We start from the raw sequence: 25,469 nt of genomic DNA, 5'->3' as shown, positions 1-25,469 counted from the left end.
TTCAACTCTCTTCTCGATCTGTGATATACGATTCATCCGACTAACTCTTAGTCGATCGACCCGGTTAACAATTAACCAAGTCGCGCATGGCCATGCTTCCCGAATCATATCACTCGAGAGGGCCCAGAGAATATCTCTCCAGTCGGAGGGGCAAAATCCCATCTTGGTTATCCACATCACACAGCTTGATTCTCAGTCAACCCGAACTCTGCCTTTATAACTGCCCTGTTACGGAACAACGTTTGACAGAACCTAAGTTGGTGATCCACAACTCGGATTGTGCGATAACCTCAGGTCTAAGGATTACATTGATTGAGACATGCAAATGACGACCTACTCGTTGCATCTCAATATGGGTCAGTCCGACTCGCTAAACTCTTTAGCCGAGTCCGTGTAAGCTGGAATGACATCACCATGCCCATGACAAGTGGAACCGAGTCATCAGCCAACTTTCACATTAGTCTAGGTTATGTGTCCAGCACAACCTCAATGACTAAGGACAATTTAGTATGAACAACATGAATACATAGTTCCATAATCAAATCACATATTCAATGATACATATCAGATGTTCAAACAAGGACAACTCAATAATATTTATGAATACATTGGGAATTACATCATACATGATTGCCTCTATGGCATATTCCCAACAAGAAGGTCTTTGGGATGCGTTGGACGGCCTTCCTGGATTTGAGGAGGGCCATCTTGTTCACTATTATGCTCATCTTGTGGATAATCCATCGACTGCAAGGGCTTTTGTCACGCTTAGCCTTTCTAACAAGTTGATTTGGGTGACTAGGTATGTCACGAAGAACTTCGGTCCTGTCACGAAGAACTTCGGTCCAACCAACGGTACAATGGGATGATTGGATGCTTATGAAGGCTTATTATGGACTCCTCTAATGTAGGCTGGCATATTTTGCTGTTGTATGGACTCCTCTAATGTTCTCTACTAACTGTAGTAGTATGCTATTTGTGATGTATTTTGGACTTGTAATGTGATTAATTGTATGGACCCTATATGTAATGTATGGATCTGATGCTTCATCTACTAGTATGTTTTATTCGTATATGTATTATGTTCATGTATTCTAAACTGTCTATGAGAGAAAATACAAACAAAATGCTGCCAAATTTTTTCCTTGTGTTTTCAAAATCATGAAGAGTAGATCAGTTCTATTTCTTACTCCTGGAGATTAACCTCACCAGGAGGTGAGTACATTCTTTCATCTCATTCCATCTCCCAAACCAAACACAAAATGAAACCATTCCATTCCATCGTATCCCATAGACCAAACAAAATCTATAACCGATCCATTTCCGAAACCAAACAACATAAAACCACTCCATTCTCATAGGAATGGAATGGAACGGAGTGGTTCCATTCCATTCTACCTCAGTCCCAGCCCAAACACAGCCTTAGTTCTGTCTCGAACGTCTCGTGCCATTGTTGCATGGACTGTACTTCGTCTGCCCTGAATGTGATTTTTTTTAGAGGGAAGTGCTGTGAATGTGATTGCCTGATGAGTGTCCCGGTCCTTTTGATGTAGACACGATCTCTATAAAACAGGAGTGCTTATTTGAAACTTTGCTAGGAGTAGTACAAAATCCGTGGTGGCTCATCTCGAAGACGCTCGAAACAATTTTCGACAACGACACGAGAGCCCCAAAGCCAACTCATCAACCAGTGAAACGGCACCGGCATCTGTGCTTATATCAACGTACGGACTCCCGCCAGGCCACGATGAACAACCCACGTCCACGAGACGAACGAAATGGAGATCGAGCTCTGGCCGCTATGGGCGACGGTGCTCACCGTCGTCTCGCTCCTCTACTACTGCCTGACCAACCTGCAGGCAGCACGCGGGCGCCGCGCGACCGGCACGGAACGCCGGCTGCCGCCGGGCCCCACGCCGCTCCCCATTCTAGGCAACGTGCTCAGCCTCGGGGGCAACCTCCACCACACGCTCGCTCGCCTGGCCCGCGCCCACGGCCCCGTCATGACGCTCAAGCTCGGCCTCACGACCGCCGTGGTGGTCTCCTCGCGCGACGCGGCGCGGGAGGCCTTCACGAGGCACGACCGGCGCCTGGCCGCGCGCGCCGTCCCGGACACCTCCCGCGCGCTCGGCTTCTCCGGCCGCTCCATCATCTGGCTGCCCAGCTCGGACCCGCTCTGGAGGACCCTGCGCGGGATCGTGGCCGCCCACGTCTTCTCCGCGCGGGGGCTCGCCGCGGCGCGCGGCGCGCGCGAGCGCAAGGTGCGCGACATGGTGCGCCACTTCCGCTGCCGCGCTGGGCGGGAAGTGAGCTTCGGCCAGGCCGTGTACGGCGGCGTGCTCAACCTCATGTCGAGCGCGTTCTGCTCCGTCGACGTGGTCTCCAGCGCCGACCTAAACTCGTCCCTGGGGCTGCGGGAGCTCGTGGAGGACCTCATCGAGGCGGTCGCCAAGCCCAACGTCTCCGACCTCGTCCCTTTCCTCCGTAGTCTCGACCTCCAAGGGTGGCGTCGCTGGACGGCGAGGCGCTTCGAGAAAATCTTCCGAATACTGGACGCCATAATCGACCGTCGTATGGCAGCCGACAACGACAAGTTCCCGCACGGGGACTTCATGGACTCGCTCCTGGAGCTCGTCTCCGAAGGCAAGATCGGGCGCGACAACCTGACGACCATACTCTTCGACGTCCTGGCTGCCGGGAGCGACACGACGACGCTCAGCGTGGAGTGGGCGATGGCCGAGCTGCTCCGGAACGCGGGCGCCATGGCCAGGGCTCGTGCGGAGATACGCGACGCCCTCGGCGGCAAGGAAAGCATCGAGGAGGCCGACGTGGCGAGCCTGCGTTACCTCCAGGCCGTGGTGAAGGAGTCCCTGCGGCTGCACCCGGTGCGCCGATCCTGCTGCCGCACCTGGCGACAGACGAAGGCGTGGAGATCGGCGGCTACGCCGTGCCGAAAGGGTCGACGGTCATCTTCAACGCGTGGGCGATCATGCGGGACCCGTCGGCGTGGGAGAGGCCCGACGAGTTCGTGCCGGAGAGGTTCCTGGACGTGGACGTGGCGGATCGGGTGGATTTCTGGGGGAAGTCCTTCGAATTCATCCCGTTCGGGTCCGGGCGAAGGCTGTGCCCCGGCGTGCCGTTGGCGGAGCGGGTCGTGCCGTTTATCCTGGCGTCGCTGCTGCACGCGTTCGAGTGGCGGCTGCCGGACGGCGTGTCGGCCGACGAGCTGGATATGAGCGAGAGGTTTACCACGGCCAACAAGATGGCTGTCCCGCTCCGGGCCGTGCCGGTCGTGGTCACGTAAGCCATGCGAGTTGGAAATGCGAACCTGCATCGATCTGTATCCTCCGGCATGTACTTTACGTCCGGAATTACTTAGTCGCTGATTTAAAACAACTTTGTACTAAATTCGGAACAAATAATTCGGGCCATAGGAGTAGTATATTTGCCATTTAAGGGTCTCTCTTAATTCGAAGGATCTGTACCTACATTTTGAAGGATTACAACTCTTACATTCTTTTTTCCTACAAAAAACTTTGGATAGAAGGAACAAGACCTCCAAAATTTCTATGGGTTGTCTTTGAAAAACAAATCCTACGTATTGCATTCATACACCATGATCCCGTATATGAAAGATTTGTAGCAAGAGACCTCGGGGAAGGACGTGCTTCTGTGAAGTGACTTCACGTGACTTTAGATGACTAACATCTGGGCCAATAACACCGTCAAATCTTTCTCAACTGTCAATTTGACGAACCATTAACAAAAAACGTAACCCAACGTAGACACCCATTTATCCAAAATTTGTTCACATTTCTCATTTCTTTCCATAATTTAGGGAGAGAATCGGGAGTGTTCATTTGTTCGTCTGCCCACACGTCAAAAACCCATTAGGAAGGATTTTGTTGAACACCATATTATGCCCATCACGATTTGTCCAACCAACCCTCAACTGGACTTGCCCTTCGTGATGCCTTCCAGCTTTTCATGTACAATGTCACGCATGAAGCCCTTTCGCACGCTTTAGGTCGTAGTAGTTTCTTTTTTTTTCTAAATAATAACTTGTTTGGTCATCGGATCTTAATCCACGATAGCACATGAGAAGATGAGAGAGTGAAGAATAATATCAGATCTTAATCTACCAATTTTGATACATCGACTTAAATGTAATTTTTTTAATAAAAAACAGAGGACTAAGAAAATAGCTACACCCTTTTGAAACAAGGGTCTCCATGTTCGGTATGTCCCTATCGGAGGTTCATATCCTCATTGGTTTATGGGCTTTACGTGAACTAAGAATTCCGGTAGATGGCCCGCGAGGAATCTCAGGCCCAACTTGCTTTTGCTTGGGCCGGACCATTGTTCTGTCTCAGCCCCGATGCATGGAACGGGTTCAGAATTCAGACTTTCAGCCGTGGCAAACCACAGGGGCCACTGACGAGTGAAAGTGAGAGGTCATGTATCCTGGACACGCATTGCCATTTGCCAGTACTGCGGCGCTGCTCACATGCCACTGGCCATGCATGCACACGCATCTTGACGCTAAGCTGCTTTGTTTGATCCATCGGTCGGTCAGTGCAGGCATTTCCGCATTTGTGTACACAAGACAGATTTTTTTTCTCGGAAAAAGGGAAAAGCCATCAATCGAATGCACACAGCCACGAGGGACAGATGAGAACGAGAGACCGATGATTGGTTGGAGCATGTGCCATGATTGACACCACGAGAGATGGAGAAAGAGAGAGCGAGGACATGTCGTCTCGCCTCGCCTGCTAGCTCTGCCTGCCTGAATCGCGATAGGGCCGGCCGATACTGCAGCTTTCGTCCCGAGGGGGCGCCCTGCATGCCCTGCTGCCACACTACGGTCTGTCTCGCGCGTCACATATGTGTATGCTCCTCTCTTTGGTCGCATGCTAAGCCGGGGCCCTGCTGTCCACAGGACCCTTTCAAAGCTTTTTTCTTCGGTTTTCTTTTCCTCTTCTTCCTGCAAGTTACTACTGCACCACTTTCACTGCTAGTAACCGGTAAAAAAAAGAGAAATGAGAACTAGTATGATCTCTACGCCCGTGACGCGGCCGTGCAAACGCAATGGCAGGTTTCGTTTCCAAAAACACGCAAGGGCGACTGGGCTCACAGCCACCGGCCTGTCTAGCTAAGCCAAAGCCACCGGAGTGAGCCGCGAGCCGATGGAGCCGCAGGGAGCGGCGGCAATCACCGGGAAATAATTGCGGCAGCTCGTGTCTTCGGTGGGAACCCGCGAGGCTCGAGAGGGTGAGGACGATCGGACCACGCTAATGATTGCGTCTGGGCTGCCTGTCGCCGCGACCCCGACAGGTGGGCCTGGCCTACCATGATTTGGACGAGATTTTAGGATCGACGTGGCCCACACCAGCCAATTAGCGCTCGGCGTGCCGATACGCGGCCCGGGCTCTGTCGACGTTCTACTAGCGACGAGGCGCACAACGAAGGGGCAACTGTGTGCGTAGCTGTAGAAACAAGAGGAGTAAATTGCACAGAACCACCACATTTCGGTGAGCTTAAATGAAAACGACCGGTTTTGTTAATTTTCGCGAAGAACCACCGGCTTTTCGTGAAGTTTTAGCATTTTGCACTGATTCTTGGGTTTGCGGCGCGTAAGCAGGTTTTTGATCAACCGGGCCCACCTGTCAGGTTGACCAGCCCGAGACGGCGTTAGCTCCGTCCGTTAGCAGCGTTTGTCCGTCCGAGCCGGACCAGGTGTAAACCCTAGACCCGACCGAGTCTCAGACCTGCCCCTCTTCTCTCCACTCCTCACCCGTCGCCGGCGATTCGATGGCGGTTGCAGCGGCGGAGAAGGCTTCGACGAAGCTGAATGAGGCGACATGGACTGGCTCGAGCCGTTGTCCTTCGTCTTCTCTGCTCCGTCGACACAAGCGTCACAGGCGGCGGCGGCTCAGGAGTCACTCGGTGGTGGGTCAGTTCCGTCCGCGTTCGCGGGCTCGTCGGAGACGAAGCACTGGACGGATTCGCTCGGTGATGCCAGGTATGTGACCCAAATTGCTTATTCTAGGGTTTGAGTAGCTGCAATTTGTAGGGTTTTAGTAGCTGCGATTTCTAGGGTTTTGATTTGGGGAAAGTTGGTAGGTAGTAATTAAGGGTTTAATAAGGATTACAGTACATGCCACAGTGACAAAGTTCTAAATTATTACTACTTCAAATCTTCATTGATTTCAGCTTCAACCCCAACATAAGCAACTCTTCTGCAAGCCTGACCTTTGCCTTCTCTGCCTACTTCTTCTCTTCCTCTGCCATTTTCTTCTCCTCCTCTGCCTTCTTCTTTTCCTGCTCAAGCTCTTGCATTGCCAACCTAACCTGCTCATGCATGACACTGTTCCCCTGATTCAAACGATGCATCTCATGCCGTTTAGACTGCTTCAGTTCATCAATTTCTTCCCACATCTTCGTCAGCACGTGCTGCATTTGTCCTGGCCACTCAGGATCGAGCCACTGGTAGAAGTTGCGCTTAACCCCGTCCTGCCAACTGAAAATATTGTCGTCACAGCTCACAAATTTCACACATTACGCACAACAACCCTGCTCACCTCAAACCGCATGCTAATAAGCGTCGTCCAGCATCAGTCCCTTCGTAAGCCACCCGAATCTTAACCGGGCAGAGGCAGTGGCAAACTACATTCTCACCGGCTCCAGCTGCAAACTCTCGGACGTGAATCCAACGTGGTGGCTACATGAACAAAATCCAAATTTAACCGGGTAGATGCGACCTCAATTGCTACACCTAACCCTATATTCCCAAACCCTAACCATACAGTCCAGCGTACTAACCTCGTTGGGGGGGTCGTACAAGATGTACTCCTCGTTCGTGCTCGTCCAGGAAACCATGGCGCGGCAGAGCTCGGGCGACGACTGAGACGGCGGCGGCGGCGGACCGTGGAGACGGAGCTCGAGCTGTCGGGGCGAGAGTGGCCGGTCGGTCCACTTAGAGTACTCAGTCCACTTATCATATTGGCTCACCTGGTCCGGCTCGGACGGACAAACGCTCCTAACGGACGGAGCTAACGCCGGCTCGGGCTGGTCAACCTGACAGGTGGGCCCGGTCAGTTAGAAACCTGCTTACGCGCCGCAAACCCAAGAATCAGTGCAAAATGCTAAAACTTCATGGAATGCCGGTGGTTCTTCAAGAAAATTAGCAAAACCAGTGGTTCCTGTGATAACTCACCGAAATGTGGTGATTCTGTGCAATTTACTCAAACAAGAGCGGTCCAAGTGATTCCCGCAAATATGTGGTGGGAGCTTTCCTTCTTGCACTAAACATTTGCACATATAAGTGGAAATTTCTTAAAGTGACTTTTTATTTCCGTATTAAGTGACTTTCTATTACATGTATCTAAACGATTTTTAGGTATAGATACATCCATATTTGGAGAAATAAGAGTCACTTAATACGGAACGGAGAGAGCACTTACTCCAAAGTTTCGACTGTCTTTCTACAGCACACACATCCAATTTGCGCCATGTGGCGTACGGAGTGTATAGACGACATCCTATGCTAAGTCTAAATACCCATGACTTAACTAATAAATGGTTTTGTTATATCTAAGTCGCCTGGTTTTTTAGAGATAATTCGATTACTCGGCCATTGGATATGTGATTTGCTATTTGAACAAATGATGAAAAGGAGAGTGCAAATGAAATGACATCCAGATACTAATATGTTGTAGTAAAATAAAACCCTTATATGAGCCGGGATCCTACGTGGCGACGACTAAGTCAACATTTCCCAAGCATAAAGACGCTCACGTGGCGCAGTCAATCCTACGTGGCAAAGGAAGACAAGTTAACAAGTCAAGCCTCTCATGCCATGGTCAAATGGTGGAATGAACTAAAGTAGGGGGCAAGAAAGGTGTGTGGGGATGAGGCTTTTTGTCCATGGTGAACCATGGACCAACCCTCACTTTCCTCCACATGGTGCACACAAAAGTTATGAACCAAAGAACCACTTTTTACCATTTTGCCCCCACTTTTCTCTCTCCCTCAAGGGTAGTCATGCTCTTTTGTTATGGATCCCTAGTCTATAAATACCCCCCTTGAGGAGCATGTATCATTCACTCTCAACTTGAATAAACTCAAGAGAAGAGGGCTAGAGTGCTCCCTCTAAGGTTCGCTCTCGTGCGCCGCTCTCGACTGAAAATAGACTGGCCTCGAGGAAGCCTTCTAAAGGACTCTAGTTCCAAGGCTCCGAGCTAACCTTTTTTGGCACGGGCTCGAAGGAGAAGGGGTTGGGTTAGAGTTCCGAGGATATCCTAACCTCGATACTTGGAAAGACGCGTTCGGTCCAACTACGAGCCGGCCCCGACGAATCTCTCGCTAAAGGTGTCTTGGGAAGATCCGCTCGGCCCAAGCACTTGGCTAACAACCCCCTCGAAACCTTTCCTAACATAGGATTAAGTCGTACCCGCAGGGTCGACCGAACCTATTAAAAAAATATCGACGTGTCAACCTGTCCAAGTGTACGGCGACCTTCGCTGTAAGGCCGGCGTACACGCTCTACTTTTATACCCACACTTGTGCCATCGAGGATTGGCACCCATTACTCTAATTGTTGTCGAGAACAACAACATAATACAACAATTATGATACGTCGACTGAGATTTAATACTTTTGCTTAAAAATTAGGCGTCTGAGACATAACCACACCCATTACTAAAACATGGCACTTCTCTCCCTCTCTCTTTTTTTTGTGTAAATTTCAAGAAACCACAGTTTTAGGGCAATTGTGTCACCGAACTATACTTTTTGTTGATTTGTCCGCAGAACCACACATTTTCGGTCAGACTATCTCAACTAGCCCAAAACACAAGTTTAAACCCGTTTAACACGATTCCTAACAAGTGGCCCTCACCGGTAAGGTGCCATGAGGGACCTGAAAATGCGGGTTACCGGGAACAGAAGGGGCACCAAAGGAGTTAAATGCAGGTTACAAGGTCCGGTGGGGTCCGACATGTCACCTCAGAGGCGGGGCCCATCGGTCAGGAATCCTGTCAAACGGGTTTAAACCTATGTTTTTGGGTTAGTTGAGACAGCCTGACCGAAAATGCGTAGCTATGCGGACAAATTAGCAAAAACTAGGGCTCATTGAGACGATTGCCCCAAAAATTGTGGTTATTTGAAATTACGTTCTTTTTTTTCGCTAAAACGTGATGAAAAAAAATTCCCTTTGCAAACTGAAAATATGGTTTCAGAGTGTCGCCATTTTGTCGGGAACAACGAGAAAAAAGATCAGCATCAGAGCATCAGATCAGCATCAGACGCTTATGACGATGTAGAAAATATCGAAGCAATAGATTTAGAGCGAGGCTGGAGTACGTGCTATATGCATGTAAGCAGTAGCCTGTAGGAACCGTGGACCGTTTACTAATTGCCGACAGGTAAAGCCAGATCTCTAGCCCTGCGACGAGCATTGATCCTCCAGGGCGTAGCGTACGTATGTTTCCCGCGCCGAACGCTTGCATATGCTGGAGAGAAGATGACACGCCTTCAGCGTTAGTGCAAGGATCAATCAGTTTTCTAGGATTAAGTGGTTGTCAGCTTGTGCATGCACGTTGTTGTTTCTGCAAGATCGATTACATCAAATAGATCACGGGGACAATGGAGACCAGTACGGTATTACCTGCAGTCGGGGCATATGCTGCAATGTCACAACGATCGAGGCCCGATGATATATGCCTGCGTTGCTGGTATAATAAGAACCGCAGCCATCGTCTAGGACGGGAGAAGATGAGGACAGGTAGGAGACGGCCAGAGAGGCGTCCGGGCTAGGCGACGGAGTACATGGGAGATTGATTGTTTTTAATTGGGACACAGAGCGATTTGGTTCTGGACCGTGCTCCGTAGATCTAACGGTTGTAGTTAGATAACTCTTAGATCTCTCATATGATTTTAGTATATAATAGATAGATAGATAGATTAAGTGTCTGATACATAGCCACGCCCACTACTAAAACATGGCGCTTCTCTCTCTGTGTTTTTTTTAGCTAAACGTGATGGAAGATATCCCTTTGCAAACTGAAAATATGGTTTCAGAGTGTCGCCATTTTGTCGGGAACAACAAGAAAAAAGAACAGCATTCGAGCATCTCCGGTAGCAGTAAGAAAATATTACTGAACGTTATGATTTTGTATTTTTACACAAATCCACGTTATTTCATGACGGAGAGAGGGAGTGAAAATATCGAACCAATTGAGGGAGAACAAGGCCGTGAGTGTGAATGGGTTGCGAGCTCTGTACGTACTACTACTCGGTAGCTGGTGTACGTACGTGCTATACGTAGGCCGTAGGAACCGTGGACCGTTTACTAATTGCCGACAGGTAAAGCCAGATCTCTAGCCCTGCGACGAGCATTGATCCCCCAGGGCGTAGCGTACGTATGTTACCCGCGCCGAACGCTTGCATATGCGCAGTACTGCGTAGCTAGGCTCCATGGATGGAACATAAGCAACAGTACGTTGCAGGCTTGCGCGCCATGCATTTACGCATATACGCACGGCGACGAGCGCTAGGCGACGGCACGTCCTTCGGCGCGAGATCGCGGCCGCAGGCGAGAGGAAGATATGGGCAGTAATGGTCTGCCGCTGCACTGCACCTCGGACTTTGCCACGAACGCTGCAAGGGCGAACGGACCGTGCTGGCCTGCCCCGGAAAGCATACCCGCAGCGGCCCTCCGCCCCCCTACTCACGCCGGGTGTGTTCGGTCTTTGCTTAACTATGCCCGAGCTCAATTTATGCGCACACACACGTACACCTCCGATAGATGCAGTAGCAGCAGGAGTAGTACAAGGTAGAGCAATATGACGAGAATTAATTAATGGCGAGTTTCCACGGACGAGAATCCTGTGCCTCGCTCGGTCGGGGCCATTATTAGTGGCCAATCACACCGATTGATCATCTGTAGGTGATGTCACCTTAGTTCATGTAATTAAAGTTCAGAATACCTACCAACTTTGTCACATATGCATAAAAAAATATATAAAGTTCATGTGTATCGGTTGTTTGCATTGGTAGATCATGTGTATGACAAGCTATAATAGTAGGTGTGTCTTTCGTGGTATAAATCACAATGCGAGTTTAAACTTTCACATGATTAGTCTATCGATACTCAGATTAAAATTTAGTTTTTTTAGTTTTTAAGATATTTATTAGCAGTGAGTGTCTCGCTAATCTGCTAGCAAACCATTCGCTCATATCTATTGTCAATTAGTATCCGGTGTTGAAATTTAGGGCCACGTGTCAATACTTAGAGTTATAATTCTTTAAGAAACCATTGATATCGTATTCTTGCAAAAATACGGATGTAGATTATGATTAATGTATTTACTGTAATACTTTTTCATGACCTACAAAACAAAGAAAAATAAAGTTGAAATGTCTTAATATATTGACGTCCTATAATAGCATGAAAACAAATATTGATTTAATGCCAATAATCATACTTTCTCCGTCCAACAAAAGATGTCTCAAGTTTGTCAAAATTTGGATGTATCTAAACATGACTTAGTGTTTGGTGCATTCAAATTTGGTCAAAGTTGAGACATCTTTTATTGGACGGAGGGAGTAATATATCAGGCCATAAAAACAAATTTTGACTTAATTACCACTAATCGTAACGTATGCCATTTGATGGTAGCCTATATATATATATATATATATTATCAGGCCATAAAAACAAATTTTGACTTAATTACCACTAATCGTAACGTATGCCATCTGATATATTACTCCCTCCGTCCAATAAAAGATATAAGATCCAATGGTCAAAATAATTTAGATGATGTGGATCAACGTGGTGCCTTCGTTCGATACCCCACATTGTGTGCTTTAATATAATAGAAATAGAATACACAAATATATCTGACGCATTAAATCTTGACCGTTAGATATAAGATCTAATGGTCAAAATAAACCACTTTGATGTTTTATTGCTAGCCCATCGTATATATCGCACTCAGTTAAATCATGCCCGTTAGATAAAAGATCCAATAGTCAAAATAATCCAGATGATGTGGATCAACGTGGTGCCTCCGCCCCATAGTTTTAAATAGCTGGTTAAGCCATTTAGCGGTAGCCTGCTCCAGAAGTTATACGTGCTTCAGCGGCGCTAAGACATTTAGCGGATTTTTAAAAATCTTACAAAAGTATCAATAAATGAGGCGTCATATGATAAAAAAAAGTTCTCCTTGACATTAGTAGGAACTTCTGAACACTTAGAAACACCACTTGTAATGCCAGCAAGGTGTTACATAACCCTAGTAATGCCAGCAGGGCATATATTGGGACAATAGCTGCATTTAAGCTGATGTATTTGCTCAAATCAAGAAAACTATAATGAGCTGAGGCAGTGCTCGAGATGCGATGGGATTTTAGGCCGTGCCCGTGCTAAAAGCCCCCCACAACATGGTCAGAGGGGCAGCTTAGCACGCTAACGATCTAAAAATATAACGGTATAGTGTGATTAACGGCGATAATAGCGTTTTTCTTAGGTTGGCGCTAAAACTGCGTAGGTTTCGCGGGAGCCCTCTCCAAAAGCTATGCTCCGCCCCTCAATGTGTTTTAGTATAATACTCACTCCGATCATAAATTGTTGTCAAATATTACATGTATCTAGACGCATTTTAAGAATAGATACATTTGTTGGGGAACGCGGTAGGCTACGCTAGCACAAAATAAAAATTCTACCGATTCCGCCCGGATCAATGCTGTAGATAATGGATCACGAGATTACCACTAGACGCGCAGACCCACAGCGGAAGTAGAGTCGATGATGCGTGTCGATGCCGAGTAGTCGTTCGGCCTGCTCCTCCTCACCGATCTCACGAGCAGTTCGTTCAAGCGCCGCAAGTGTAGCACCTCCGAGGTATCCACACGTACATGGAGGAACTCCGTGCGGCGGACTGCTAGATCCGATCACAAGGTTTTGGGCGTGGAGGTGTGACAACCGAGTATAACTCGCGTCTGGACTGGTGTAATCCTAGCCGGGTTGGTCTTCTCCACTTATATAGACGTTCCTAGTGGGCTCAACACTTGAGGCCCGTCAGGAGTTTAAGCCCGATACGAGTTGGATCCGATCCAACTCGGTCCCCACCCCTCAAGCGTGTGACCCTTCAGGTTCGCGGTCAGTCGGACACGACTACGAGCTCGGACTGCGGGCCCGAGTAACACCTTACTCGTCCACTGGCACCGACTCAAGTCGATAGTTGGTAGCGGCGCCTAACAGTACGTGCCAACTTCTGAGGGACCACAAGGTATATTGACGAACCATACAATGTGTCATATGCAACATTCCTTTGGCCTCACGATATGTGTGTCGAGCTCAAGGCGAGTGCTTGTCATCCTTGTGGATAGCTCGACTCTCTTCTCGTTCCTGTGATACAGATTTCCGAACGGGTTAACACTTAACCCAAGTCGCATGGCCATGATTTTCGAATCTGATCACTCGAGAGGGCCTAGAGATATCTCTCCGAATAGGAGGGGCAAATCGCAGCATGCTTCTCAACAAACCCGAAAGCTACATTTATAACCACCCAGTTACGGAGTAGCGTTTGGCAACTCCTAAGTAGGCCGATTCACATTCCAAGCTCATGCGATGACCTCAAGTCTAGAACTGGCATATACATTGTACTTGAGATTAACAAATGACAATCATCTCGTTGTGTTTCAGTGCGGGTCTGTCCGACTGAACAATCTCATTGTCGAGTTCATGCTATCAGTCGGCAACACCTTGCCCTATAGTCATCATACTGATTCACATTGCTAATTTAGGTTATATGTCCGCATAACCTCAATGACCAGGGACCATTAGAACAACATCATAGAATATATAGTCTCACAAACAAATCATGTATTTATTGATACATATCAGTGATGATGTTCAAGAACAATAACAATAACTCATGAATACATAGGAAATAACATCATCACATGATTACCACTAGGGCATATCTCCAACAACATCCATATTTGAGCAAATTTGAGTCAAGAATTTAGAATCCGAGGGAGTATAAAATAAACAAATACCACAAGTTAAATCTTGACTTACTGCGCTTTTATTACTATATAAATACAAATAAATAAAGTAGACAAAGCATGTAAAAAGGTAAGATTTTTTAATTACGGACGTTCGGATGGACCGGGTACGTTTCAAACGTATGGTACGCTGAATGTCACGTGGCTGCTAAAAGCGAACCGAACCCAACACACTCCAACCATGTTACGTTGCCTTTTTGTTCTTTGTTTTTCTGGTAAAAGAGAAACGACCTGGTCCGTTTGCTGTGAGATAGGAAAATTGGCACGTACATCAATGTGACATATAGTGTAACGTAGCAATTTAGGTGACCTAGAGAAGAACGCGAAACGTTTTTTAACATCTTTCTTCAGCTCTTGGATCTCTAATCCAACATCAGCTCTTGGATCTCTAATCCAACAGTAATAACAATTGAGGTGACGTGGATCAACGTGGAGCCTCCCTCGGTACACATCATATTGCTTTTAGTATATAATAGATAACTTGCAGATGCTGAGTCAATGAAGGACTTGTTCGGTCCAATCTGTTGGGTTTGCCCAAAAATCAGTCACATGAAAACACACACGATCGGGAATTTATTTGGCCAGATGCACCTGTTGTGCCTCTCTTTTTATTTTTTCTCAATATTTCAAATCCCACCACCTTGATTACAAGCTAGAGGGTTGCATGCGTATATATACACACACAAGCCCAACACCATATGGAATACTAGTCCTACTCGAACACAACTCAAGTTGAATCACACATGCACGTGAACACTACTAACTCACGCATAGACGCACTCCTAATCAGATTAGGACCCAACACATGCACCTAACTAGACTCAAACTCAAGATTATCCTAACAATCTCCCCCTAATCTTGAAGTTGACGTCTTCCATGCTCCCCTTGCTTTTGGCTCTCTCTTCAGCTTCACGACTCGTCGACTCAACTCAACGCATGATCCGGACTACCAGCCCACGCGGACACATCTCGTGTGCTACGTGCAGATTAGACACACCATTAATCTCACACAGGCATTCAACTAAACTGGTCATGGTCCCACTACACGCCAAACTTGATCTTCTCGCCGAGACACGCAGATGACCACATGCCACCTCGTCTGCACGCACGTCGATCTCTTGCTCCGATGACACACCATATCGGACAACCTTTGACTGTGACATGCTTCCATTGCAACAGAGCCTCGCACCGACGAGCACTTGAACACAACCACGACTCACAGACGCTGATCTGGACACGCATAACTCTTCAACGAGCTTGCCGACGATAGTTTGTCCTGATGCCGAGTACTTTCCGGCGATCAGTATTATGATCTCCCGTTACTGGAAGATCGGCCCACCTCGATGACAACTCGATCCAATCCAATCCACACCACTCCGCAACTTTGCCCGATCTGATCCGCTGGACGCTACTCCTCGCACAACCGCCACCGTCGGATCTGATCCGCCGCCGCTGTTGCCCGCTCTTATCTGCGGACGCCGCTCCGCCACTGATGCCCGCCCCGAGGCGCTAGCACATCGCCTCCCCGGGGCAAGCACGTCTTCAAATCTTGGACCTCGCTCTGATACCAAATGTTGGGTTTGCCCAAAGATCAGTCACATGAAGACGCACACGATCGGGAATTTATTTGACCAAATACTACTGTCGTGCCTTTTTTATTTATTTCTTCTCATATCAAATCCCACCACCTTGATTACAAGCCAGAAGGTTGCATGCGTATATATACACGCACAAGCCCAACACCATACGGAATATTAGTCCTACTCGAACACAACTCACGCTGAATCAAACATGCACGTGAACACTACTAACTCACGCATAGACACCCTCCTAATCTGATTAGGACACGAACACATGCACCTAGCTAGACTCAAACTCAAGATTATCCTGACACAATCGTAGTCGTCTTTAGGCTGCTCGACGAACGAACGCGGTGGTAATTACTTGCTGCTTTCATATGTAGCGCGTCCGAACTACACACTGCCGCTCTGATATCTGCTCGCCATCCACAGCATCCATCTATCTATCTGGGTCAAAAGATTTCTCGAGTTAAAGCAGCGGCGACGTGACCGTGTGCAGGGGCGTAATTGTTTGCAGCGGTGCCGGCGCGTGCACACACCAAACACGCCGCTCGCTGTGGGCTCCGGTGCTCATCTGCGGGCCGCAAACTGGGTGGATCGACGGGCGAGATGGAGCTACAGCTGGTGGGATCAGGGGGGGCACCAGGCATGGATGCAGTTGGCGCATGCGACGGTCCTGCAGGGCCGTGGAGCCGCGTGCGTCACCTGTGCTCCCTGGCTAGCTGCTGCTACGGCAGATCATATCCTAGCGCTAGGAAGCGGGGGTGCGTGGGGGCCGTGCTGTCCGGACTGTTCTTGATCGCCTGCGCAAAGCCCTTGATTGCTCTGCATGGCTTCAATAATTGCCGAGGCCGTGGTCCGTGCTCGTGCCCGTGGGTCACCGACGCCGGACCGGCGTGACAAGTGTGACGTACGCCGCCGCGGACCACCACCCCCGGCCGGTTCCTCAACAAAATGATGGGCAGCAGGAGACGGACGGCCGCATGCGGCAACCCTCCAGTGGATCGCCTGATAGATAGATCATTGATTGAACGCTCGCCGGATGCAGCGTGATTGCTACATGAAGCGGAAAAGGAAAGAAAAAAAAATCTTTTCTTCGAATCGAATGAAAACATACCCGTCACATGTTTATAAGTTACTACATATGTTTCATAATTCTTGTCTTAAATTTGTCTAAAAATGGACGTATCTATTTTAAAAAACGTCTAGATACATGTAATATTTGTACAAGAAGCAAAAGCACTCCATCGAATACGCACCATGTTTTAGCATGTGAGCCTGGGCTGCTGCTACTGGGCACCGGAAGAGGGAGAGCATGCATCAGAGCGAGCAAACATCAGGCCAAAGAATGAAAGAAACGAGGAGGTGCAGAACTGCAGATGCAAGCATGCAGGACGAGCCGGCGGCAAAACGGAATGAAGCACTGCATCGTTTTGGCTACAAGCCTGGATCAGGATGCATGCGTTGCGCGCCGCGGTTCTTCGCCCGTCCCAGACTCAGAGCACGCACCATGGAGCGATTGAGGCATGGACCAGACCAGAGGAGCAAGCAAAAAACAAGCTACAGCGCACGTACTGGCCGGAGGGACACGGCCGGCCGGCGCGTTGGCGCGCCCGCCCGCCCGTCGTGGTTCGGTCACGCACGGCCCGGGCCCGGGCCCCCGCCCCACGCCACGCCACGCACGAAATAAATCCCGTGCCGACCGGGTCATGGCCCCTGCCGCGCGCGGCATGGCACGACGCGTGATCCCGTCACGCATGCAGCGGCGGTGGGAAAACGTAATGGTGTGGGCCGCGCCTTGCCGGCCGTGGATGGCGGGCGTGTGTCCCGGCGGCCCGTGCAATGTCCGTGTGATAATAAATGGGGGCGCATGCATGGTCAGTGTACGTACTCCAGGAATAGTTTTGCTTAATTCCTCTGATTTTCGACACCGGCTATAGCACTAATAGCGAACAAATGTACTCGTACCGCTGCTATAGTAATATACCGAGTATATTTTTCTGTAGCATCGGACGTTAACCTGGCAGCAAGTAGGGTCCTGTGTCACGGAATCTTCATTAACTAATTGCTATTCCTCTAGCTCGTGAAATTATTCAGGTGCACGGTCTTATTCAATGAGGCCGAAACGGTCGTTGTTACATTCTCGGACAGTTTATAATCACCCCTGCATTGCACGCATGGGGGAGGTGATCGAATGAATCCACCGCGTATAATTGCACGCCGACGCCCATGCATCCAACCACAAGCCAAGCCATCATGGTACACGAGCCATGTCCGGCCACAGACAGGGGCGGAGCTATAGATAGCAGCTGCCTGCTGGAGTAGTTGTAGCACGGGCACATATGCAGCGACACCATCATCGATCGTCCATGATTGAAGCGGGCGAACAAACACCGCCCGTCGACGAGAGCCTGTCCCCGTTGTGCACATCACCAGGATTGCTAAATATATCCCCGTTGTGCACATCACCAGTGCTTAATAGTATCAGTCAGGTAGCAGACAGACAACATGCCGTAGGCGATGGTGATGGCGTCGGATGGCCGTAATCATGGATGCGCGTGTGGCAGCGTGGCTCTGCCCCTGCATGCATCCATCCGTAATCATTTGCCCGTTAGTGTACCCTTGTGCAAGCCTAGACATATATAGGCTTTGGGGCTTTTCTTTTCTACTACTCCAGTAGAACACACTGCAGGGTAAGTAATTATTGCCTGCTTAATGGTAAAAAAGATGTCAAGAGACATGCCCTAATCCCAATTCTGAAGGCAAACGCACTTGAACCCGAGGTCTGAGTGATGAAGGTCTGATGCTTCCGTTGAAAACGAATTTGTCCATTCCACCTTCGTCCCCAGCACCTGACGTGAAAACTTTGTGCGCGCTCCAAGAAAATACGTACTACGCGCATGCACATCTTGGGCGAGCACGCACGCAGAGCGGCGAGAGCAGCATCGGCTGCCTGCGGCACCAGCTTTCTGGTAAAGATCGTGGGCGCTGCTCACGAAAGGAGAAAGATACGTAGCCCCCGGTGATGATTAACATAATTATTACTAGCTCCCGAGTCCCGGCCCCGGCCCATGCTGCACTTGCACTGCATCTGCATCTTCTTCTTTCCTTTGGATCTTTTAACGCCAACAATCCAAGCGCTCCCAGAGTGCCAGTCCCCATGCCGTGCCGTGCCGTGCCTCGCCGGGCTGTTCGGTGTTTTTTAATCCTGTCCTTATGATTCGGATCCCCCCTGCCTGCTCCCTTTTGCCGGGTCACTCACGTGCTCTCGTCAAACCGCTGTCTCTCGTCCAGTCGTGGTCAAAGCCCCAGTGCCTCCAAGCCATCCTCCTCCTATCTAGCTAGCCAGTGGTAGTCTCCATTGCCGCACACACTTGAAGAGGGCAGCTGAGCTCCATAAACCCTCTCACGAAGTTGTCTTGGCGGGTTGATCTTTTGGCTGTGGGTGTAATGGAGCTGGGGCTGAGCCTGGGGGAGGCTCCGGCCGTGGCGGATGCCGGGAGGCCGGCGCCGGAGCTGGTGCTTGGGCTCGGGGTCGGGGCCGGGAGGGGAGGAGATCAGGAGGGCGATAAGCGGAGGAGGGAGGCGGCGGCGGGAGCGGGATGGTGGGCTGCGGCCACCGCCGCCTCGCCGGAGCCGTCCGTGCGACTCAGCCTCGTCTCGAGCCACGGGCTCCGGTGGCCTTCCGACACTGGTGAGCGCGCTGGTTTTCATGTGATTAATAAGTGTTCTTGATCTGCATCGGCGAAAGAATGGTGCCGTAACTGTGGGTGCGTGCCGTGTTTTCTTTCTCGGCAGGGCGTTCGGAAGCCACGGCGCGGGGGTTCGACGTGAACCGAATGCCGTCGGTGGCGGTGGGGACGGAGCTGGAGGAGGAAGAAGATGACCCGGCCGCGGCGGCCGCCTTGTCTTCTTCGCCCAACGACGACAGCGGCGGCTCCTTCCCGTTTGACCTCTCCGCGCACGGCGGCCATCTGGGCACTAGCGAGGCGGCGGCGGAGGCGGCGCTGGCCGGCGGTGGCGAGCGGTCGTCATCCCGCGCGAGCGACGACGACGAGGGAGCGTCGGCGCGCAAGAAGCTGCGCCTCTCCAAGGACCAGTCCGCGTTCCTCGAGGAGAGCTTCAAGGAGCACAGCACCCTTAACCCCGTAAGCAACGCATCGATCCATACAAACTTCTCCCTTGTTCCAATGTTTCTGCCTTTGATTTTGGTTTTGACTCTTTACGTTGATGCTGTTTTTTTCCCGTGGCCCGCCGCGAGCAGAAGCAGAAGGTGGCGCTAGCGAAGCAGCTGAACCTCCGGCCACGCCAAGTCGAGGTCTGGTTCCAGAATCGTAGAGCCAGGTATAGCATCTCCTAATTAGTCCTTGGCTAAAATAAATCCTCAAGGCGTGTCCAAATTTCCTAACCTTCTCTTCTCCGGCGACGGCGCGAAACGAACAGGACGAAGCTGAAGCAGACGGAGGTGGACTGCGAGTACCTGAAGCGCTGCTGCGAGACGCTGACGGAGGAGAACCGGCGGCTGCACAAGGAGCTCTCGGAGCTGCGCGCGCTCAAGACGGCGCAGCCCTTCTACATGCACCTCCCGGCCACCACCCTCTCCATGTGTCCTTCCTGCGAGCGCGTCGCCTCCAACCCCGCCGCCGCCGCATCCTCTTCCGCCTCCAAGGTCATCAGCAAGGCCGCCGCCGCGCCCGAGCAGCGGACCTCCTCCGCCTTCGCTGCCCTGTTCGCCTCGCCCCGCGGTGGCTTCCCGCTGGCCGCGCAGACGCGGCCGCCGCCACCGCCGGCGGCGAGCAACTGTTTGTAAATACCCGCCGTTGTTAATTTGGTTGGTTCTCGTGAGAATTTTTGGATGCGGAGAAGCGATGTTGCTTCGGTGGGATTAATTAACCCGGATTTGTTGTTTAGCCAGCCATCTCTTTGTTTTTTAAGACCAGAAGATGGAGAGTTAACCCGTTGATCCATGATCATTGCCGCCTATAAAAATGAACATTGTTACGAGTAGAAATGTTCATTCACGTGTGGGTGTGATGCGAGGCCAACACGCTGGTTTCATTTTCTTTCTTCGGTGACCGTTGGGAAGAACATCGTTTCGCTGTAGTATTTATGAAGCACTGTTGTTGCAGTCATACTCCGGCAGAGCAGATTTGCGAAATTACGACGCCTCCCGACTTCCAAGAAACGTTATTTCTACCACCAGTGAACAAATGTCAAAAGCTGATGGTGACTCGACAGTAATATTTCCCGGTGAAAACCCATTATTTTCCGGTGAAAACGCCCCCAAGTGGCCAAGCCCCTCCATAGTCCATACTCCTGGTAAAAGCTTTCCGTTTTGTTTTGTCCAAATATGATTAAAATAATATTTGGGCCGGGCTTGGGGTTTCCGGTGAAAGTATCTTGAGTACGATCTTGAGCACCGAGTGTGGTCAAGGCCATGGTATGTCTATTTTACCCTCTTCTTTTTTTCCAAAGTCCAGGTGATCTAAGTAGCACGCTAAGCATGCTTGTGGTACTACCATTTATTACTTTACTAATTTTACATGTCGACAACGTCGACGATCTATCTGTCTCCCATTTATTGTCGCTCGCAGACTTGCGAAACGCACAGTTTGCCCCCAACAAGTTGGCTCATCACTCATCAGTGATCAGTCTTCGCTGCGAAGAAACCTTGCTTGCAGTTATATGCAGGGGCAAGCAAAGGCGCAAAGCAACTGTTCCCGTACTATGCAGGAGCAAGCAACTGTTCTCATGCATCGAGGTTCCAGGAGCAGGCCACTGTTGCACATCTTCTTCAGTTCTTCTTAGCATCATTTCATTCCTGGAAGGAAGCCAGAGCAGCTACCTGTTCGTTAGTTCACTCCAACAAACGGAGCGTGATTAATAGGCAGCTCTACGAAAACCGGATCCCACTTGAACGGAGATCAGGCGGTCAGGCCGGCCAGCGGCGGAGGCAGGACACGGCAGCCGCGTTGCTATCGTATGGCCGGCGTGGTGGCCCGATGAGCTGGCCGGGCGGCAGTGGCGGACATGGGGTTAAGGTTTAACTACTTAAGTGACCGTGCGTTGCAACAAAATAAAAACGACAAAATCAAAAGAATTGACATGTAGTAACTATTTATCATATACTGAGGCATTCTGTATGTGCAAAAATATTCCAAAGTTTGTGGTCACTAATTGCGACGGTGGCTAATAAATAATACAATTGACATGAATGATTTAACAAAAAAAAAGATGGTCATGGACCCTTTTCATAAAATTGTATAGTATCATCTATTTGAACGCCGGCAAAAGCACTCACATAAAAATCTTGTCCTAGAAATAGACAACGAGCGTGGAGACACAAGGCAAAACGTTGAATACAATAGAGATAGATCATTCTGACAACACACCATCCATTGCCTTAATAACATACACTTTCATTTCCTGTGATGCAAGCTGGAACATACATATATCAGTGTGCATAGCAAAAGGAAAAAAATTTAATGACTAACCCAATGATGAATTGATTAATTAAAAACGACATAAAAAAGTGATGATATATACAAATTTCTACTTTAGTTACCAACGTAAAGCTTGATTCATTAAAGAGGCATCCAAAAATTGATGACACATACAAATTCTAATTGATTGCCGACGTCCAACTTGATATATTTTTCCGAGGAAAACATCTCGCTTGATTTTTTTTTGACATTAAGACATACAAAAATTGATGATATATACAAATTATAGTTGATTGCCCTCGTAGATAATAATGACATAATGTCGAAGAGGAACAACAAGATAAGACCCAACAAGGGAGACCACATATCATTCAAATCAATAAATACAGATAACCAGTTTGAAGGAAAATCTGGACATACTTAGAGTTAGTGTCTGTGAATAAAAAACTCAATGTCATTTATATCACCGTGAAACCAGTAGCACAACAAAGATGCTGCTGCATGGGACCTACCATCACATGATAGTTCATTGAAGAAATAAAAATTTCAGTTGCCATTTGGATAGTTAAAGAAAAAAGTTCACATAACCTCTACAATTTCATATTTTGAAGCACTAACTCAGGTCTGAAATAAAAATCAAGTGGCCAATCAAATACATCTACTGTCTGAAATTTATATATCTTATTTCGCCGTTGTTCAGTTTTCTGGCATGAGATGCCAATAGACAGATAAATAGTATTATATTAATAATATTCCTCTCAGTGGACAAAATTTTAGATAGAGTGTGTACAAATATTCTTATTTGTCCAGCAAATCTGGCAAATGCTTAAGAGTCAACAAGCGTTCAGTCAGGACTAAAAAAATGAAAGGCAAATATAAGACATCATTAATGGGCAGAGTACCATGTCCAGACATTAGTAATAAAAATGTTCATGCATGCAATGGACAAAATTTTAGATAGAGGGTGTACAATATTCTTATTTGTCCAGCAAATCTGGCAAACGCTTAAGAGTCAACAAGAGTTCAGTCAGGACTAAGAATGAAAGGTAAATATAAGACATCATTAATGGGCAGAGTACCATGTCCAGACATTAGTAATAAAAATGTTCATGCATGCAATGGACAAAATTTTAGATAGAGGGTGTATAATATTCTTATTTGTCTAGCAAATCTGGCAAACAATTAAGAGTCAACAAGAGTTCAGTCAGAACTAAGAATGAAAGGCAAATATAAGACATCATTAATGGGCAGAGTACCATGTCCAGACATTAGTAATAAAAATGTCCATGCATGCATTACCTGTCAGTAGAGTTCCCTAGAAACAATCAGCATAATTTCAAGAATGCTAAAGCTTGACTTCTCTAGCCTTCAGAATCTGCATGGGAAATTTTGTATAAAGAACATGAAAATGCCAAGGTGCATGACAGAAGCAAATGAAATGATAAATTAACAGAAATATGTGTAGTGTTTTCAGAAAGAGAAGTATCAAGAAGACACAAGATGTTTTGCATAGGAGTTATTATCTCAATTCATAAACCTGGCACTGTAGATTGACTCTACAATAAATATCTCAATAACCCAGTGTAAATTCTATGCGTCAGAAGTAACTTCCATTCATGACAAAATTCTGTTAATAATGAATTATGTATAAGGTAAACAAAACCTTCTGAAGCTTTTCTGATTTCAGTTATCCTCCCAGCTGGTGTTGTAAGAAGCACATGTAAAAATCAATTCAAACCAAACCATAACCAGTAAGTAAGTAACTGCTACTGCTAATTCTTCTGTGTTTATTATAAAAAGGGAGCATATGCACGTACCAGATCTAGGTTGTTCTTACAATGATTCTAAACCCTGTTTTCCTGAAACAGATGTTGTAACACAACAAAAGTTAAGAAACAAAAATTCAATTCATTTTCATCTGAGTCAGGACTATAAGATCTTGTGAATGAAACAACAGGAGCAGCATTACTGCCCAGAACATTTGAATCAACGGTTTTGAGCATGGCCAAGCATTTGTTAATCCTATTTGTCTGAAAGAACAACTACAAAAAAGATGACAAAAAGAATATAGTGAAACAGTGGTTACCTGGCTGCAACTTTCAGGTAAAGAATCAATTGGTCAAACAAAAGATATCTTTCAGCAGCTTGTTCGGTTCTGGAATCCTTCTCACCATAACAAACTGTTGGAAAGAAACCAAAACATTTCTTCCTTTAAAGGAACCAAACTAATGCAAAGGACCATGACGAATCAACCTCCTAGAATGAGCATCAGAATTAATAAATTGTCTATATAATTAACACATGATTCGGTCTCATCTCTCATGCACATTCGAGTTAAGGTGCACAAACTCAATAAGGAGTTGCAAATGGTATTCAGTGATACTTAATTCACAGAATCAAAAGAATTGGCATGTGCATATGATAGTACCACACGATTGATAAACAAGTGACGGAACAAATGAACGCAATGTTGCAAACATTAAGCCATGATAACAAGAAATAATAAGGCCTCTCTCAAGTCTCAACAGTATAGCGCATGGTCAGGCCTTGCTGCGTCATAGTGTAAAAGAAATATCCGATACAAGAGCAACAAATTAACTTTAAAGTAGCCAAACTTCAGACCTGGTGCCTAACTTCAGATGCTTGCAAGCTCGCCAACAGTACATAAAATGCACAACAAGAGTCCTTAATTGGCATAATCAATCACAAACATCAGCTAAACAATTTGCAACTGATTACCATCACTCTCACAAGAAAACCTACAGGTTTCAGGTACTTGCAATACAAATGCAGGGACCTGATGCCTGCAATTGATCAGACGAACACCATTGATATAATGTAGGTTCCTTGTAGCCAACTCATTCTGGATAACACCATCTAGAGAACTGAGAAGCCAGGATAAACTGCAATCAAACTTGAGATGATTAACCACTAAATAGGCGCCAAGAGGAGGTAATACAGAGGATGAGTCCAATGTCTCTGCAGTGTGACGCGGGAGGGCGGCGGCCGGAGGGCAGCAACGCTCCTGCGGGCTGCGAAGGGGAAAAGGCGCTCGTTCTTGATCTGGATCGGAAGGGGGCTGTTCTGGATGGTTTGATCGGTGCTGTAGGAAAGGAAAGAGATCAATAGATCGGGGGTTGCAGGAGAGAGATCATGGGATCAGGGTTTGTAGGAGAGAGAGAGATCGGGAGAGAGGAGAGAGGAGCGTGATCAGGAAAGGAGAACGATCGGTCCTAATTTTCCGATCCTGATTTTTCGGACGGAACAGGAGAGTGATTGAGAGATCATTGGAATGGGGGTGAGACGACATACGAGCCTACGGACTACTAAAATCGTAACTGGAAATTAAAAAATAGTAAAGATATGCACC

The 25,469-nt window shown here is 48.1% G+C and overlaps 2 protein-coding genes across 2 annotated transcripts; both read left to right on the top strand.

Annotated features, from left to right (window-relative positions):
- Nucleotides 1-1,595: 1,595 nt before the first annotated feature.
- LOC100826887 (cytochrome P450 76M5-like) lies at nt 1,596-3,534 on the top strand. Its single transcript, XM_010236898.3, is given in 2 exon segments — nt 1,596-2,886; nt 2,889-3,534. Coding segments are annotated over 2 exon segments (1,524 nt in total). The 5' UTR covers nt 1,596-1,778; the 3' UTR covers nt 3,305-3,534.
- A 15,199-nt stretch (nt 3,535-18,733) lies between these two features.
- LOC100826574 (homeobox-leucine zipper protein HOX27) lies at nt 18,734-20,667 on the top strand. The gene is made up of 4 exons (XM_003574551.4): nt 18,734-19,350; nt 19,455-19,804; nt 19,921-20,000; nt 20,100-20,667. Exons 1-4 carry the CDS (start codon nt 19,107-19,109, stop codon nt 20,464-20,466), a joined length of 1,041 nt encoding a protein of 346 aa, XP_003574599.1. The 5' UTR covers nt 18,734-19,106; the 3' UTR covers nt 20,467-20,667.
- Nucleotides 20,668-25,469: the final 4,802 nt, after the last annotated feature.

The sequence above is a fragment of the Brachypodium distachyon genome, chromosome 3 (genome assembly GCF_000005505.3).
Source record: "Brachypodium distachyon strain Bd21 chromosome 3, Brachypodium_distachyon_v3.0, whole genome shotgun sequence".
Taxonomy (NCBI): Eukaryota; Viridiplantae; Streptophyta; class Magnoliopsida; order Poales; family Poaceae; genus Brachypodium; species Brachypodium distachyon.
The sequence above is the reverse complement of the archived record's forward strand: the minus strand, read 5'-3'. Positions and strand labels throughout refer to the sequence as shown.